We start from the raw sequence: 18,438 nt of genomic DNA on the forward strand, positions 1-18,438 counted from the left end.
TGTATATGTATAAAAAAGTGTTATACAAGTGTTATGTATAAAAATGGCCAAAGCAGTAGGAATATAAGAAAAAGAATGACGTTAGGCTAAGAGTCTTTCAGGAGGAGAAGGGAATTGATGACAGGCACATTGATTAAGGATTTTAAGAAAAGGCTCAATCGAACTTTTTATGAAGCGTGGTTTCGTGCGGTACGGAAACATGGTCGCCGTAATTGGAGGAGAGAAGTGGATTGGAGGCTTTTAAAATTGGGGGCGTGGAGAAGGATGAAGAAGGTGAAGTAGACCAAAAGAAAAATGAGTAGGTTCTATGCATGGTGGAAGAGGAGAGAGAATTATTGGGAGAAATCATTAGGAGGCAGGAAAATGGATGAAAAGCATATTGATCGACAGTGGGTTGTTTTAGACTGTGATGGAGGGGAGAATTTTAGACAAGCGATGAAGAGGTAAAATAGGGTAAGCATGTAGGACGGAATGAGTGGAGGAAGGAAGTAGGCTGAATTGAGAGGGGGCTTATTGTTGTGTATTTTCTAGGTAGGGCGCTGTAAGCTTCATTAAAGAGCAAGAGAATTGCAGTACTTTGCGCGGTACTAAAACCATGAAATCGCGCCGCGATCTTCTGATAATGCTTGCGCATTATTTATCGTAGAACCTGTCAACTATTGCGGGTTTTTATTTGACAAGGCGTGTCTGAAGTCACGAGTCCCTCATCTTGATACCTACGATTACTAGTCCTGTGCTGTGCTTGAATGCCTTGTGCCACTTACTGCGATCTTGCTTCGACTGCTTTCACCCATTTCATTACCTCTCCCATTCAATAATCAGCTCTCATAAGGACTACCATCCTCCATCCAAAATAGCTCTAAGGCTCCCATTTTTCATGAAAACTGCTTTTTAAAGAACTCTGCGCTTTAGCGGCCCCACTTCACAAGGCCACGTTTCGTTTCTGTATGTTCTGGCAGATAGATATTAGGCAGTAGATGACTTGCTGTTGAGCAGTTAGTTACAATTATCGAAATAAAAAAGGTTTCAGGCTCTCAATTTACAGTAGATTCCACCAGATGGAAAATTTTGCTTAATATAATTCGGCGGGACGCAAAGAATCCTACGCCATTCAAGTCATGTGACGGGTTTATTTTCTGTAACGGTGTCTCGGTTATGAATAAATTCAGGAATATGATATGGGTTTATTTTCTGTTACGGTGTCTCGGTTATGAATACATTCAGTAATATGATATGATTCATTATTAATTAATTATTCAAATATAAATTGCAAAATATAAGTTTGCATACGGCGAAATTATTCAATTGCCAAATAATTCGTTCCATCCAATCCTCCGCTCCGATGAACATATACGGTACATGTGTATAATAACGGTCTGTATATACTCGTACGATGAAGGTGAGAAAGATTTGAAAGGGCATTTCAACGATTTCAAAATTATTCAGTGTACATGATAGCCCATCAAATGGAACACATATTTTACGCTCAATTCCATTCGTCGAAAAGCGAGGGCAAAAGACCCAAAGGCCGCAATTCACTCAAACCCTTTTCAGCCCTAGAGATATTTCGATGTGGCCCTCTGAAGAAAAGTAGGAAACCACCAACCAAAACAATAGTTGTCAGCCTATGTTCAGCAAAGTATATCAACTAGCAGGGTGAGTTTTTGCACAACTATCCATAAGTGCATGGCAAAGGGTTTTCAGCAATTGCATTGTATAAACTTGCTTTCAAATAAAAAATTAGCCACCTATTCATGTTTACTTCTCACATTTTTCTTGAAATGTTAGTTCTTCGTCTCTATTAGCATATGTTACCAGAGGACTTGCTTGAGATCCATTACTTGAGTGACGATTTGCAACAGTGTCTCTCATTTAGGAACCTTATGAATTTTTGTTTTAGACTACAAATTAAAACCGCGTTTCATTGATAATCCTAGGGTTCGAGGGGTTTTACAAGCTAAATAAATAAGTTGAGTTTTTAATCGGTCAATTGCAAGTGATATTTTATTGGCGCTCGTCTAGTTTTCAAGAACACATGAATACCTCATACCCGATGCTCGCTGGGTATTACTAAGTAGGTACTACTGGGCATTACTAAGTAAGATACCATTGTATTCAATTTTATCAAGATATCATTGTTTTCAATTATGTAACTGATGATGACGTCTAATCGTTGAAACTAGTTGTACGTAAATAAAGAAAAGTGGAAATATACATGGGTTCTTCATTTAATAAGATATCATTCTCTATCCTTTTGGTGAATTCATTGTCCTTTTTGTTCAATAATGATAATGTTTTCTTTTTGTTCCAGATACTGGTCCTCGTATTCATTAAGAGATTTCCACGCAGATTGGGGACACTATTTTTAGGACTGAAATGACATTAGGAACTAATAATGAGGCTAATGATTCCGACGGCCGCCGGCACAAGTTGTCAGAACCTTCATATCCATGGACTTCATTTCGCACACTACCAGAAGAATGGATGGGCACACAAGAGGGAAAATGATAACAGGGAAAAGAGTCATAGAATGTCATACAGGGAAGGCAGTGCCTTAAAAATCTAGCAAAGTCAGAAGAAGGACAATAGCCATATTGGCGGAATACAAGGTTTGCATCTTAAGTATAATTTTTTCCTGACGTGTCAGTGAAGTCCTGAATTCAGACCGTCGGTTAAGTGTGCACATGATCGCAGATCGTATTGGCATTGATAAGATGACAGTTCACACCATTATCACTGACAATTTGGCGATGCGAAAGATCTGCGCTAAACTCGTCTCGAAGGTCTTGACTGACGACCAAAAGCAAAGTCGAGTGTCTGCTTGCGAAGACCTGCAACGACATCACGACGATTCCCCGACCCCCTTACTGTCCCGAGTTAGCACCAGCAGACTTTATCCTATTACCACAAGTGAAATTCTCCCTCAAAGGACACCACCATGGGACCCTAAGTGCAGTGTCAAAGAAGCTTGCACGCATACTTTCAAGGACCTTCCGGGATCCGCCTATCAGGGAGCCTTCACGGAAAAGCCGCCGGTAAAAATGTGTCGACGCTCAAGGGATGCACTTTGAAAATTTTTGAGGCATTGTAGCAATATCTGAAATAAGTCTATTTTTCCACAACGTCCTACGATACTTTTCATACAGACAATGTATATCCGAAACCTTGTCTTTCAGACCTGAGGGTGAGCATATATGGGGGACTTTGAGATGTGAGCGTAGAGATAGTTGGAGAAATGCGAGAGAGAGGGAGAGAAAAGAAGACCAACGACAAAACTTCAAGTGTGGTGGGAGAGGAAATTGCACGAATTGGTGGAATCAGAAAAATAAAAAGTGGGCATAGGAAATATAGAGACGCATGAAGACTTCCATGGTCGAAATAGAAGGTAGAATTTTGGGTACGCGGGGGAGAGAAGAGAATAACATTTTTAAAAGGCAACAAGAGCAAACTACAGCTGAAAATAAAAACTATAGAAACAAAATATGAAGAACTGAAACAGAAAGGGCAAAGAGGACAAACTAGAGGAAATCCACGCGAAACAACACATAAAACCATAAACACAGTAATCAACTCGAAGGTCGGTTTGGTAGGTGATGACGACGATGTTCACCCAGAACTAAGGTCGGTTAAATAAGTGGTATATAAATATGTGAGGAAATTTACATGCTGTTTTTAATTAATATAAAAAAATTCCACAAGTTAAGCCTGGTGCCATATCATATATGCTTATTGTCGTCACGCTGAACATCGCCCAGCTTGATCGAGGCAAAAATGAATGATCTCGGTTTTACGGGGACACTGCAGTTTTCCAAAACATAGAAACTCCTACCCTGATGTTTGAATTTCACACATCAGGGTATGGAGGGGGGTTCCTATTCCGGTTATGGTTCCCCAGGAAGATCTGGTACCCAAAAAATCACATAGCTTGGGTGGAGCGGCAGGTGCCCAGAGATGCTTGCCCGGGTATTGAACCCGGGCCCTCCGGTTAGTAATCCAACGCTTGACCCCTGGACTACCGCGACCCGCATAATACATATGGTAAAGTTTTTACGGACGATCCTATACGTACCTTTAATAATTCTGTTACTAATGAAGTCGATTATGGAAACCCATTCACAGAATTTATTTGTTTCCTTCAAAAATCCAGGGAAAAAAATGTGATATTAATGATATGTAAATATGGCATACATTATGAGCAATGGTGCCAAAACATTTAAAGGAGTCAAAACATTTGTTTGGTACGAACATCGGAAGAATATAGGAGTCAATCTTAAAGAAAATAGGCTCCAATGGAAAAGATTTTCATAAATTGTAAGGAAAAAATAATACTGGTATCTTTTTACAATACTTATGCTACATTTTGAATATGCAGGAAGTAATGCAGGAATTTCAGGACGTAAAAATCATTCACAATGACTGAGGTTCGACCCTGAATGCATAGACATCTTGTAACGTGTAGAAAATCACAGCGTAACACTGAGAAATTCCTACATTCTGATGCATATCAGCGGACGACTACATTAAAGTAACTGCCAAGGCATTTCCTGAAGTTCTTTTAATGAAGAAAGTATTTGGCATTCATTGAAAAAGTCTTGATTATGAAAGTATATTAGGTTCAGAGGAAACTCACTCCCATGGATAATATTTGTTAGCAGTAGGAAAAAGGTGTGACTGGGTTATTGGAGAAACTAAGAATCCTTAATGAGTAATCCTTATCTCGTGAAGAGAAAACATGAAAAAAAGAGTTAAGAGATCGGCAGAGGACACATGAGAACACTTCTGGTACATAGAAATATATTAGACCCTGCATTGGCAGATTAAACCACACAGATTATAATATAATGGAAAAAGCCACCAAAACTGACGGAAAAAGAATGAGTGATTCGGGGCCAGATGACAAAAACAACAATCCTAATCACATTTTTTGGATGACATTGTAAAGACACTGAAACGGCAGCGACATATTAACGGAATCTTCATCTAAAACGACTTCGTCACGTTCCATGACTACACAAAAACAGTCGATTAGCAAAGATAATAAAGATAACAAAGATGTGTGCCACCTGACACTGTCTATCAGCACATGTGTATTTTTAATAATAATAATAAATACGCGCATTCACAATTACATGCAGCAGAACTACTAGTCTGTAATCTGATCTTACCCCATGCTGGGCTATGCGGAAAATATCTGATACAAGGGCCTCTTCAAGAAGGAATATGGTTTCCTTACGAGAATCTTTCAATCCCAAACAGAATGATACCAAAAGCGGGAAGATGTGCGAATAAAATTTCGCGGGTGTTCCATGCCAAGATCAACTGAGAACTCCACATACTTGCATCATATCCAGAAGAAAATTCAAATCGATTATCATCGAAAGGAGTAATTTGAATAAGGCAAACTGGACGTAAAATTACGGGGAGTAGTTTTACCCCGACGCTTGGGAAAGGAGTATATTTTAATGAGAATAATTAACAATGGCGATAAACATCCCTTCCAATCCGTCAATTTCAACGGGAAATAACTTAGGGGAACTTAGGGTGCACGCCTAAACCCAGAGTGCCACGCAAAAAGAATAAAACCGTCATTTCCAGTCGCGTCTTCATCATCCATTCTGCAAGGCTCTGTGTCACGATAATTGAATTAGATTAGTCGAGCATACTCATTCTCGTATCGAACTTTCACAAAAAAATGGAACTGAACGACCGCGAAGAAAACATGGGAGAAGGAATGGGGTCGCGGGAAAGTCTCCAACGCGCGCATGGCCAGATTCCCGACTGCATTGTCCACGATTGTACACGGACTCAACGTATGATTCCATTTCCTTGAAGGCCCAATTTATTTGCCGAGCAATGAAACTTCCACGGCGTGACACGCATCACTTTGGGGAGCGATCCGTGCGAGTTGGGTAGGGAGGCAAACGAGCCGGGCCGAATGGCAGCGGGGAGGCTGCTGCTCCGTGAGGAGGAGGTGGGGCTATGAGTCGATGAAGGACACGAAAATATAACCACTCGACTTATTTCCGTCGATCGCTTTAACGATATTTCCCTCACGCGCAGAGAATCATTTTCCCCAGCCATGAACACCTCCACAATAGCATTACAATTCCTATTCTGGCAGCTTGTTTATAAAAAAAAACTTCATTGCGTCCCACCACGTGATGGCGGTATTTGACCACGCCATCATGAACATGACATCGGGAGTCACTTCTCGAGATTGCATACGTCCGCATGAAAGTGACATCAAAACGCAGGAAGTTTAATCCAAGACGGGGAGAGATGTGATGACCCCATGCCTTTGGTAACTTTTCAGGTCTAGCAAACTGTATAAGGGAATTGACTGTTGTACCGTTAACGTTCACCGAAACAATTATTACATGCTTTGTACAATATTTTGGGTACAGTGAAAATACTTACCACTGATAATGGGTTGCCAAAATATATCTCCCACCTTGAGCATTTTCTACACCCGCTCCTGGAAGTAATTGACCCTCAATCAGTGTTCCCTGATTTTTAAATGCTGGGGCTCTATTGAGAAATTGTTATTCAAACGAGTGGCACCGTAATATGGACTAAATCGGAATTCGAAGCCACGACCGGTTTCGTTCGAGGGATTACTGTTCAACGAGCTAAACCGGTAACCCCATTCAAAGAGGATTCGGATGAATCTCTTCGGAGATTTATCACAAGACTTTCCCACAAATGATTCGGTACCGCCCTCTCAGAAAGCTCATTAAAAACCCCACGCGCGTTTCAAGTGACTCCACAAGAGCGGAATTCGAAACGCTTTAGAAAAATTCCCCTTCGAAATGAATTAATAGACCGCCGAAAAAATTAAACCCGTTGAAGCATGTGGATTTTTGCGGACCTTCATTTTTTTTCCTTTCAGTTAAGTCACCAGCACGTGTCTGATAGAGCAACATTGTAATTTAATCTAAAAGATAAATAACTGTTTGTTGGCATCTTTTTTCACAAAAGACTTTCTTTATTACGTCGAACACAGTGAATATCTATTCATTAAAATGAAATCAAATTTTGTCGACGCACCAACAGCACGGAATGTTATGTAAGCCGCCGAGTTCAACGTCCTACGCGGATCGAGATTCCTTTGCGGGAAAGGCCAAGGGAAACTATTTCCCAATAGTTTCCCTAGCGTTTTTACAAGTTTTTGGTTTTCCTTTTCCCTTTGTTACTGTACAAGGGAAAAAATACTGATCTGACAAACCTGTAATGAGAATCTAGAGCACGATAATTAACAATAATGACAGCGACGAAAAACTAAGGGCAAGTCACTCACTAGTTATTAGAATTATATCACGGCCTTACACCCCCATCTACTCGCATGTATCCACCTTCAATAATAATATCGCTATTTACATTTCGAGTGACATTGGCCGCTGTATCTCGGGTCCCGTACGCAAAATTGATTGGTTAACCGCAAGGAAACGGAATACGTAAAATAAACTGGATTCACAAATTATTTTAGCCACAAATGACATTTATTACTGATAATCAGCACGTTTCCAGTTCCAATTACGCAGAGGTAAAAGCTGACCTGCCTCACGGAAGCGCGGCATGGCTTCGCCCGTTTCTTAAAAATTGCGTCAATTTGAAAACAAAAAACAGCATAATTACATGGGAAATAAGGAATAATTTAAAAGAAAATAAGGAATAAGGAAAAAATAACACGAAATAATTCCAAGCAATAAATGCAGCTTCAAAAATGATACACTAAATAAGAACTAGGATTGGACACCAGCAATAAAATAGTTCCCGCCTTGAAAAAAAAAAGGCCATTCGAAAGCGCACAAAGGAGGGCGTTCCGCACCGAGCGAAGTGCCGTTCCCTCACGTCGGACCGAATTAGGAGAAGACAATTCTTGTAACACGTTGAACATTCTGAATAACGTTCAATGCTTTCTGAAAATATCCTCATCTGAAAAGCGCGTAATGAGAATCTACTGAACAATTATTCACAATAATGATCGCGATGAGAAACTTAAAGACGTCGCAATATTCCTCAGAGATTAGACCCCTGAACTAACGCGCTGAACGATCAGAATTTCATCCATTCCATAAAAATGATGGAGAGAAATGATAATTAACAATTGTGATTTCCACCATAGTATTTTCATTCGCACGACCCGGGGTTCAACACTTCGCCTGAAAATGACACGGTGTTGAAACTCGGGACGGGTGAATACAAATATCAAAGTGGAAATCACAACTGTTTATTATTATCTCTCTCCAATATGGAAAGTTTCCACACAATTAAGCCCGAAACAATACGGTTCGAGAAAAATGTATTTCAGAATTAAAAGTTATACACAGAAAAGTTGCAACGCTATCCACTTCTAAAAACAAAAACACTCAAAGGTCAAACAAATACTACAAAACCCAGGTTGCTACATGCTGAATGTAACTATCGGCGAAGGTATCAATAGTTTATCATTTATTGCTATCCGGAATGAATAACCTAAGCCCCGCACTACTTCGGCAGGTCATCTCACAGTTATAAGAAAATTGGGAATGGAAATCTGTAGATGCTAAGGCCACAATCCAATCCCGATCACAAGAAAGATGTGCTGAAATATGATAATATACCTCACTTTAACATATTTTTTACATTTTTACGCACAAGCACCGTCACATCCCCTACTACTCATCATTGTGGAAGCGTCAGGGGTACTCCCTGTAGATGAACATTATTACCCATGCGTTTTTCAACTAACGATATCCATTCCTGCATTATCAGTGGGAGGGTGCACATGTCCGGCAAATGTCGCTCTGTCTTGAAACCAAACACGTGATTCACTCAGCTGCTTACACTCCGAAACTTCAGTTGTCAGGAAACCGAGGTAACTTATGAATATATTCTAGCAGAAGCGTTTTTAGGCGTCCGCTTCATGTTTTTAGCAAAAAAACCCAAGAAGAATTTGAATTTTAAATTCCAAGGACCTTGTTCTAGTACATTCTTTCTTTCTAAATTAATTTCGACTGTACATTATAAGCTATTTTTCGTCGATTTTTGTTTAAACATCCAACATAAGGCTATTCGAAAGTACTCCCATCTCAATAATGATTTATTCAAATTTAAAGTGATGCGTGTAAACGCTAAGCTCCATAACCATAAGAAGCTTAAGAAATTCAAGAATTGCTTTCTTTACAATCTATTACCCGGAGAGCTAAGAACACGTTTTTATAAATGTACTTAAACGACCTGTTACGCCACCTAACACGTAGCCACGCTGTTAATAAAGGAATAAAATAACAAGCACTCCGATTAGGTCACGACTTTCCTTCGATAACTTCCTTAGATAACTATCCTCCTCCGATTCTTTCGATACGATGGTCTTCAGTTCTCTTCCCACACTGAGTGAAATTATTTCCTCAAAGACGACCACAAACTTCACGTATGACAAAAAAATTAATTGTATTTTTTAATCACACCAAAATCACCAAATACAAACGGAAATGACGTTATCGTTCCCAAACACCATCGTCAATGCTTCCAATCATGTTATGACCTACGACAGCGGTGCACATTTACATTTGGATAAAACCTCTCTCTCGTACTTTAAGCGAGAAAAAATGAATTTGCTCGGCATGATTCGAACACGTGATCACCCTACGCTAGCCGGTGAGCTAACCTTTAAAAGAGACTTACTCGAAGGAGCACAAATAAGACAAGAATGGCCTCTGCTACTTTCCGCCTCAAGGTTGGATTTTTCCAGGATGTTGACAGGATGTTTCGCGATAAAGGTGAATGAGAAGAAGAGTGAAAGTGAAGGATTTGGGAAAGGAACATGTGGGCACGCAAGAAGAATGTGACCTGAAATCTGATTTTACGAACGCGTTCGAACGGATTAGCGCTCTGGTGTGAGAAACATAGGACGGAGAAGTCAAGCCATACAGTTATTTGCGACCTAAAAATGCTCTCCACTCACAAGAGAATTGCATAAAAGGATGATATAATTTTCAGCTGTTGCGAAACGTACGATGTATGCACGTGGACGCCATTCAGCGTTAGAAAGCAGCAAATAATCGAGGCAGCGACCATTCGAAAGGTCTTGGATTCGATTCCAGGTCCAGATGATTTTTTTTCTCGTACACAAAGTTGCGTCCGATCATTTCCTTTGACTGATATAACCCAGCCGTCACAGTTATCAATGGTATTAATTCACCTGAGAGTTGAAAACCTCCACAAGGAACAGCTTTCCTCATATTCGGCCAAAAGACAAATGGCAACCATCACGCCACGACATACTTAAAACGAGTTCTTTCTTGTCGCCAGAACGACGGAGTGGACAATAACGGCATGCAGAAGACTTCGACATCTAATGTACGAGCCTCCTCGTATGCCTCTTTTCTCACGGTAAGATCAGTTGTTGATTTCAATTTGTTCAGGAAGATCGACGAGTACGCATTATTATAAAGATTTGTCACGGCCATTTATCAACTCCAACGGAGGTTTGCGCTACGTAGATAATTCACTATCATTATCTTCGGCAGATGTTGAGAGAATATACTATATTTTTCAAAGACAAAGCGTATTTCTGTCCGCGTGACTAAGAAATGTTCTCGACAGTGAAATCCCGAGCTATAACATTCATTTTCCATCAAATATAGATGTTAATTTTGAAAAAGGTAAATTCTGAAAAGTCCAATATGATTGACAGATGGAAAACACCGCAGACCTGAAAGTCAAGGCCGCGAATTCAGTCGCGAACTATTGCGTAGGGCAATCCATTGCCAAAGGCGGTGTCTCTGAGAAACAAATCTTGTGATGCTTCTTTACACCCGACCAGTCAAAGAAACTGTTGCACCGCATACAGCTCTGGGGTATTTCTGCGCATAAAGTCATTAAAACATAAATAAGAAAAAGAATTGTCAAGTGAAATGATTCAAACCCTATCTGAAATCACTTGTTAAGAGACGAAATGGTAATTAAGAACTGTCTTATCCGAACGCACATTAACGGTGTATATTAAAGTAGATTGGATCGGCAACAAATGGCTAAGCTGTAAGAAACAATGGTAACTGTTGCCGTAGCACAGTGTTACAGAAGGCGCCGTATTTACGCATTTCCATTATGAATTTACTTTGAATTAATAGCATTCGAATATTACCAAAACTTTCACTAAAATATTTTAGAGATCATACCAGGAAATTCTGGGGTCCATTCTTATGCACCAAAGAATTAACTGAGAAAATACGATACCCCTTCGATCTCTCAAGGTAATGACCAAAATTATTTGAACCAACATTCTTTAGCTGCCGCAGCTAAAATAAAATTGAAGAATTGTAGGAATTACTGAAAATTTGAGGATGGCAACCTGAAGAAAATTTAAATAGTAAAAACAGGATATAATTTGCCACCAGCCTTGCTCAATGCCTACTTATAAGAAGCAAAAAATGTACCAAATCATAAAATAAAGGTAATAAAGAGATGCTACGAGTCACCGCATATTTAGCATGTTCATTACATATGATACTACTATATTCATTACACGAGAGCTCGAGAATTTTATACGAATATTATAGGATAGATAGTCATCAGATGAACAAAAAATCAAGGAAAAAAGGAGTTTTTATGTCGAAGAAAAAAAATACCATTCCCAATTAATTGTACCAAAAAGAAAGGGTTACCTGAAAACTCAAAAGCAATAAACAATAAAGGGATATTGGAACAACAAAAACTAGAAGCACAGCTAAATGAATGCCCCGATCTTTAATGGCAACAAAATGGATCTGGCAAAGAAGACAAAACGTAGCATAATTTAATGGAGAACGTATTACGTAAATTCATACTAAAATGAAGAAATGGCAAAACATGACGCAACAGTTAGCAAAATCCTGGAGAGCCCATTACTTATGGGGCACGCGAAAACAAAGAGATGGACGAGGAAGACAAATTATCACTCGGCGAATTAAAGGGAAGGGAAATTAGATGGCAGGAAATCACAGGAAAATGTACAAAGAGGTAATTAATGTGCACCAACCCCATGCTATGAAAAGAACGCGGTCAAAGATCCGACGTTAAAAGCTTAGACCATCGAGCGTACCACAGAACAAACCAGGACGGCATAAGCCTCATCAGACTTCAATTAAACAAATGATTTAATTACACCGTTTTTACATTTTCGCACCCACACTTGCGTTCCATTCACATTCAGTAAGCATGGTAGTGCGGGATCTGAATTGCGTATGGCTCGTAAAATTCAACTGGGTACATGAAACGATTTTAAAAAATGCGCATCAATAATACACATTTCCATAATTGGGATAATTTCCATGGCCTCGTCACGGCAACACTGGTTTCTCAATTAGTTCTCTGCCATGGGCAAACGTATTTGTAACGCTGAGTTAGCTGAAAAGTATTCAGAATTCATCCTCGGGAGTTCCGTCAGTTCCCTCAATCTTTCGACTCACACAGCTGTGAATAGGTTTCAATTACATCAATTTGGTTAGAACTTATTGGTTTTTAACCATTTGCTGTACTGACACACAAGCAAGATTTCGGTTTCATTTTCGTTGATGGCATTACCTTTCATGCTGACCACATTTAATGATTTCATGAGTGAACCATATTTACATTTTCATTCATATCACAAGATTTTTTTGTCCTTTTCTACAGACTGTTATGTCTGTAGAAAAGTAAATCAAATCTTTTAACATGGATATCAAATATATCCACGAAGTGAAGCCTGAAAACGTACTGTATATTTACTTTTAATAATATGATCAAAATTAAAAGACCATTAAATGGAATCCGATTGGCAGAAACGCCCTTCAAATATGACAGGAAATCACAAAACAATGAACGAACTAAAGTTCATTACTACCATATATATGCAAACATGATAGGCATGACAGCGAAGAGCAAGATGAGGTGGCCTAGTACTGCTGCATTATTATAGAATCTTTTCAAATTTGATCAAAAATTGAAAGGAAAACTGTTGCACTGTGAAACGGCTTACCATTTTAAGTGTACCAAGTGTAAGGGTAGGCATGCGCTGGGTGCAGTGAAGGTGAACTCGGATGATGTAATAAAACCATACGTTAATAATTTATAAAGTAAAAGATGCACACTCTGAATTTTAATGCTCATAACATTGACGTAGTTTATAAGGTACATATTTTGCATTTTCCTCGCCTCATTCCCACACCAGCTCAATTTAAATTAAAATATCCTGGTCTTTACAGATTTGCAAAAGAGGTACATTGCTCGACAAGGGACTTGCGAAGCGCGCTAAAGAACAAACTTTTATTTTTCGCATTGATAAAGGATTATGTCCATCAATGCCTGGAATAACCTTCGCACAATTTTTATAGCGTATGTCAACGGAGTGCCATTTGACAATTATGAGACCAAATCCAGCAAAAAAAAGATGCAGGCTTTATGAATAAAATAGCGTGCCAGGGTCGAGTAGCAGGACCATCCATAAGCCAAACCTTCTCTATTATTAAAAAAATACTCTCATGAATAACTTATTCCAAATCCGTTTACACAAAATCTTAGTCAAAAATGGAAAATCCTAAAATAAACAAAATATCATTAAGTTGAACACCAAGTTTAGACTGTTTTATCGATATTCTCAAATGACAAACCACCAAAACCATTAACGAAGGGAAAAGGCACATGTTGCCTGCTCATCAATGACTTACGGTCATTCAGTTTCACTAGTATTTTACGAAACACTCAAGAAAATTTCACCCGCGCGGTTTCAATCAACTTTGTTTACTGCACTAAATCATTCGTGAGTTGCGCCACATGGCAGGAGTTACTGGTCGGGATTTATATCTTTCAAAAATGATCGCTCTATGCGAAGAACTCGAAGAAATTATCAAGTGTGGTTACGAGTCACTAAAAAAACAATCAGCCGTGCACTTAATGAATCCTCAAGCTGAGAAAACATGATTTCCCCACACGCGTAGAAAATCGGCGGTCAATCGATCGATACACCCCATGGAGAATCGGATCACTCAAGAGTGAAAAAATCCTCGCGAATTCCTTCCGTGGTGAACGGAGCGGAACGGTGATGCAAATCCATACTAATAATAGAGAGGCATTGAAGACAATAACGAGGACGCAAAACGCCAACTAGAGGCAAACACTTCAAAATCCCAGGCTAAAAACGACGCAAGCACAAATAAGTACATCTTTCGCACACAGCAATAGCACATGCATTAAAACATTCGTTTTAACCTTCAAAGATCTCAGAGTTGACCAATTGACTTTGACTATTTTCGCTATTCCTTTTGCCTCACCGGTGCTAAACATCAATTATTTGGCAGATATCAATTCAAAATGCCTTAGTCAGAACCCAAGTAATACTATATTAATCGAATTAAAAAATATATACAATTTAACATTCAATATGGCAGAAGAAATGGCGTAAAAATAGAAATTGTGTAAAAACTATTATTGCATCTAAAAAAAGTGGTACATGAATTTCCAGGAATTACCCTAGCCATAATTTTTATTTATTATATTGCAAGGCGCTAGAAAATACGAATATTCTAATTTGGGCAAACGGAAATTAAAAGGAACGAAAAGAAAGGTCGCGAGAGTCCAGTATATATTTCCGGGACTAAGATTAGAAAGATGCCTTCAAAGAATATTTCCAAGCGATGATCGTATCAAGAGGTTAAACATTCAAGAGCCCACGCAAAACTTGACAAAATGTTATCAATGACGCAACTAAATTTCCTATTTCACTTCTTCCCCATATTTGTAAGACCAAAGTCATGGACGGCATAAAAATGCACGTAGTTCATGAAATACCGAAACAATGCTAACAACGCAGAGACTGAAAAAACATGAAAATATTCGATGACCTCGCCACGATGAGCGCAATTAAAGCCCAAATGAATAAGCCAGGAGTAACGATTATTATCCGCCGCAAGACATGTGGAGTTCACCTGTTGTTAAGCGTCCTCGTGGCCACTTCCCAGGAGAGCGCTCCAAGAGTGTGGCGCTGTGTGGCGTTCTCCGACTCGTTCGACTGAACAACCATCGTCCCTCGGGGTCCTCACTTAAACGACCTCGCATTTCCCCCGAAAACCTCCAATAAACTCAAAGTCGTCTTCACTCCGAAGGGTAGTAAAAAAATAACTCCCTAGCACGATTCCAAAACTACCACACGACACCACACATTTCGTACCCGCCTGTGAGCGGCGGAAGGCCCAGCACCCTGTCGCACTTGGCGGGACTCGGAGGTGCCACGTCCATCAGTGAGGGGTCCATGTCGAGAATCATCTTCAAGTCTTCGTCGATTCCCTCGGAGAACACGTTCAGGCGTATGTGGGGGCCGCCATTGGCCGGAGGGAGGGACGAGGGGTCCGCGGCCACCGACGACGCGTCCGCCGCCGTCCCCTCCGCCCTCAGGGCCGCCGCCGCGCAAGGTAGAGACTCCGTGGAGGCGCTGCGTGAGGGCGGCGGAGACGGCGGGAGGGCCGCCGGAGGCCCTACCGCCCTCGTCTCCTGCCCGTTCATGCGGTCCATCCGCTCCACGATCTCTTGAAATTCGTCCAACTGGGCCCGGGTCCGCGCGTCCACGGGCCCCGCGTTGCGGGCCTCGCCGCCGTAGCTGGCGCTCCGCACGGCCGGGCAATCGGGGGCTTCGAGGAACCTGACGGGTGAGGGTTGCTCGCAGGACCTCGAGGCCATGGCCCCGGGTCGGGGTGGCATGGGGGTGTGCGGATAGGGCGGGGGCTGCTGCGGGAAGACGCGGGACCAGGCCTCCATCTCTCCTCTCCGCCCGCCACGCCAACGACCGAGTCCAGGCCTGCTGACGGCACGCACACCGCCCAGACCTTGAGAACACAGACTATTTCTGCTCAACTAGATATTTGAACGAGGTCCAAGTAGCCTAGCGATGGCAGTGCCACCATCCCGTGTGCACAAGTGACTTCTTCTTGCGGAGGCTAAGGCGCAGGAGGGAGCTAAAGAGTGCGCCCCACGAGCCTCAAGCGAGCGAGCGGAGCCAATAATTTTCGGAATTGGTGGTTGTAACGGCGCGTCTTCTAAAAAAAGCGCTGCAATTGCGAGGACCTGGAATAACCCAACTCCAATGGGCGACGGTTTTAGCGCGTTCCTTCGGATGATGAAGCGTCCTGGAATAGAATTCCTTAATGACACAACCGTTTTTTTCTCACCCCTAGCGTGATCCAACCTCGGGGGTCGCGTGTGCCCGTGGGCAAATCATTAACTGAACCAATAATAAAACAGTCTCCGCATTTGAGCACAAATGAAAACACTCCTAACTTCACATGAATATTGTAAAATGACCAAATAAATCTCTAATCGCGTTTGACATTTAAGTTTCTTAATGATCACTCGCGTAGTTTCGTCAGGTTCGAGAATACATACAATAAAGGATTACAAAGAACAAAGTTTTCCGTGGATTACGCATGACCTTGGCGATATCCAAAACATTCGATTATCGTTTTCATTCATCTGGTTTTAAATTAAATTACTACTATGCAAATGTATCTAATCGAATTTCGAATGTGAAATGCGATGTTGGATATGCGACCTCCATTTTTGTTTGCTTCACTGAGCTCTTCAAAAGAAACGAACACAATCCCTAGCCCAGGAGAAACATGGGAACCTGCCCCCCCCCTCCATTCACTCCACCCCCAATTCGTTCCGCGACGTGGAAAACATCAAACTGCGACACACGAAAGGAGAGCGGAGCGCGGAGGAAAGAAAACAGCTAATGAGAGAAAATTGCGCACGGCTAGCGCATGCGGATGGCACCTCACACGTCATTAGAGATAAGTAGACAGGATTCGTGCTTTCGGCTCGTGGTACGTAAAACCATTACGCTCAACATACGCATTGATCAAATAAATATATTCCTGATTCCAAAAAATAAAGGATCCATACAATTTAGGATATACTTTTCGTGAGGGTAGCAGGTTAATATATACCATTTACAATACCCTAATATCCCTGATGTCTCACCGGAGGCAGCAGGTTCATAAAAAATGCTTAAAAATTGAAAATTACTCCAAACAACCTACGTGCAGATAAGAATTCGGGCAAGAATTTTAAGGTGGACAGTTCAAATGCAGTCTCAATGATGGCACCGCCTTCGCGGAAAAAATAAGCTCGTGGATATCTGGGCAAAAAAGAACGAACTCACTCTCTGACCACTTGGTTCACATCTCGCCTCGCTGCAATTCCAAACGCGTGCTTAATGCTAAACAATGATTCCTAGTCCACCAAAGTCTACAACAATGACTAACTACGTGGATGAGGAATGAGATTGTGGTATGACTTTTTATGATGAACAAATAAAGCCGCCGCAGTTGCTAATATGTGGCATTGTCATTCCAAGTACAAGGTAGAACGATTTTCAAAATAAGGATGATAATTTCATTGAAATAAAATTTGCCAGAGACCTACTGCTAAAAATCATTGTGATAAATAGGGTCCACCCTAAATGGACCAAGAGAAAGAGTACAATTCAAAATCGTGACTGATTGAGTGTGTCTACGTAGCCTGAAGATTTTTTCTGCATTACCTAGGGCTTATTACCAATAACCAATTCTGAAAAACACATGAAGGAAGAAGCCAATACGGTCGGAACCCGAAACAGAAGATGTTAATGAGGTGCCTGGCACCACCGTACCATAATAATCAGCTCCAAATGTGAGACGACTTTTGATCGAGGCCCGAAATAGAGCCAAGGGACGGCGACACGAAATTCGCACAATGAAAAATGGCACTCTTAAGATTGTTGCCAATGAAATGAGAGCAAATCTTTTGGGATTCTATCTCGAGAGTTTGAACGAGCAGAGCCGAGTCACCCAGTTATGTGCCGCTATTAAGAGTAAGAATTTATTAAGGAAAATGGAACCACGCATTCGCACATCGTTTGTTTACATCCTCAACGTTTAAAAAGAAGGCTAAGGCCAAACATGAGAGAGGAGAATCAAACAACTATACGATGGGAGCGGAACCTGCAAATCTTCGATGGCCAGGGATGCTGGAAGGTTTCCAAACGATTTCTCATGCCCAGCATCTTCCGAGCTTAAAACAACATGGCAACAAAAAATATATTTGTAAAAGTCACGTTAATTAACCGCTAACCTTTAAAATGGTATAGCATACAATGGGTGTCAGGATAAAATGAAATAAAGAATATCCAACAAGCTGTTTTCCATCCCGGCTAGAAGTGGATACAATGAAGGCTTCCCACCTTCCATATAGCGATATGCTTATAGAGAAATATGCTTGGAATTTTCATACATTTTAGGTTTACACGTTGAATAGTCCATAATATGCATAATATTTTTTTAACAACCGTAATATTAAACATTATGCTGATAAATACATCTTAAGATAATTTAAAAAATTCTAAATCAGTGGCATAACGAATAATTGTTCGCATGCCAAAATTAAAGAATATTCTTAGTTCCACGTGCG

At 40.7% G+C, this 18,438-nt stretch overlaps 1 protein-coding gene across 4 annotated transcripts in view; it reads right to left on the bottom strand.

The window, feature by feature from the left end:
- Mitf (transcription factor Mitf) overlaps positions 1 to 18,438 on the bottom strand; it is a 182,374-nt gene that overhangs the window by 149,633 nt on the left and 14,303 nt on the right. For 3 of the 4 annotated variants that reach the window (XM_071583156.1, XM_071583155.1, XM_071583154.1), the window contains exon 1: positions 15,167 to 15,744. The exons of the other annotated variant lie outside the window; for it this stretch is intronic. In XM_071583156.1, the coding sequence (XP_071439257.1) occupies positions 15,167 to 15,693 (527 nt within the window). In that variant the 5' untranslated portion in view covers positions 15,694 to 15,744. Of the gene's footprint in view, positions 1 to 15,166; positions 15,745 to 18,438 lie in introns of those variants that run through there. 4 annotated transcript variants of the gene reach the window in all.

The sequence above is a fragment of the Hetaerina americana genome, unplaced genomic scaffold (genome assembly GCF_022747635.1).
Source record: "Hetaerina americana unplaced genomic scaffold, ioHetAmer1.1.p SCAF_13, whole genome shotgun sequence".
Classification (NCBI taxonomy): Eukaryota; Metazoa; Arthropoda; class Insecta; order Odonata; family Calopterygidae; genus Hetaerina; species Hetaerina americana.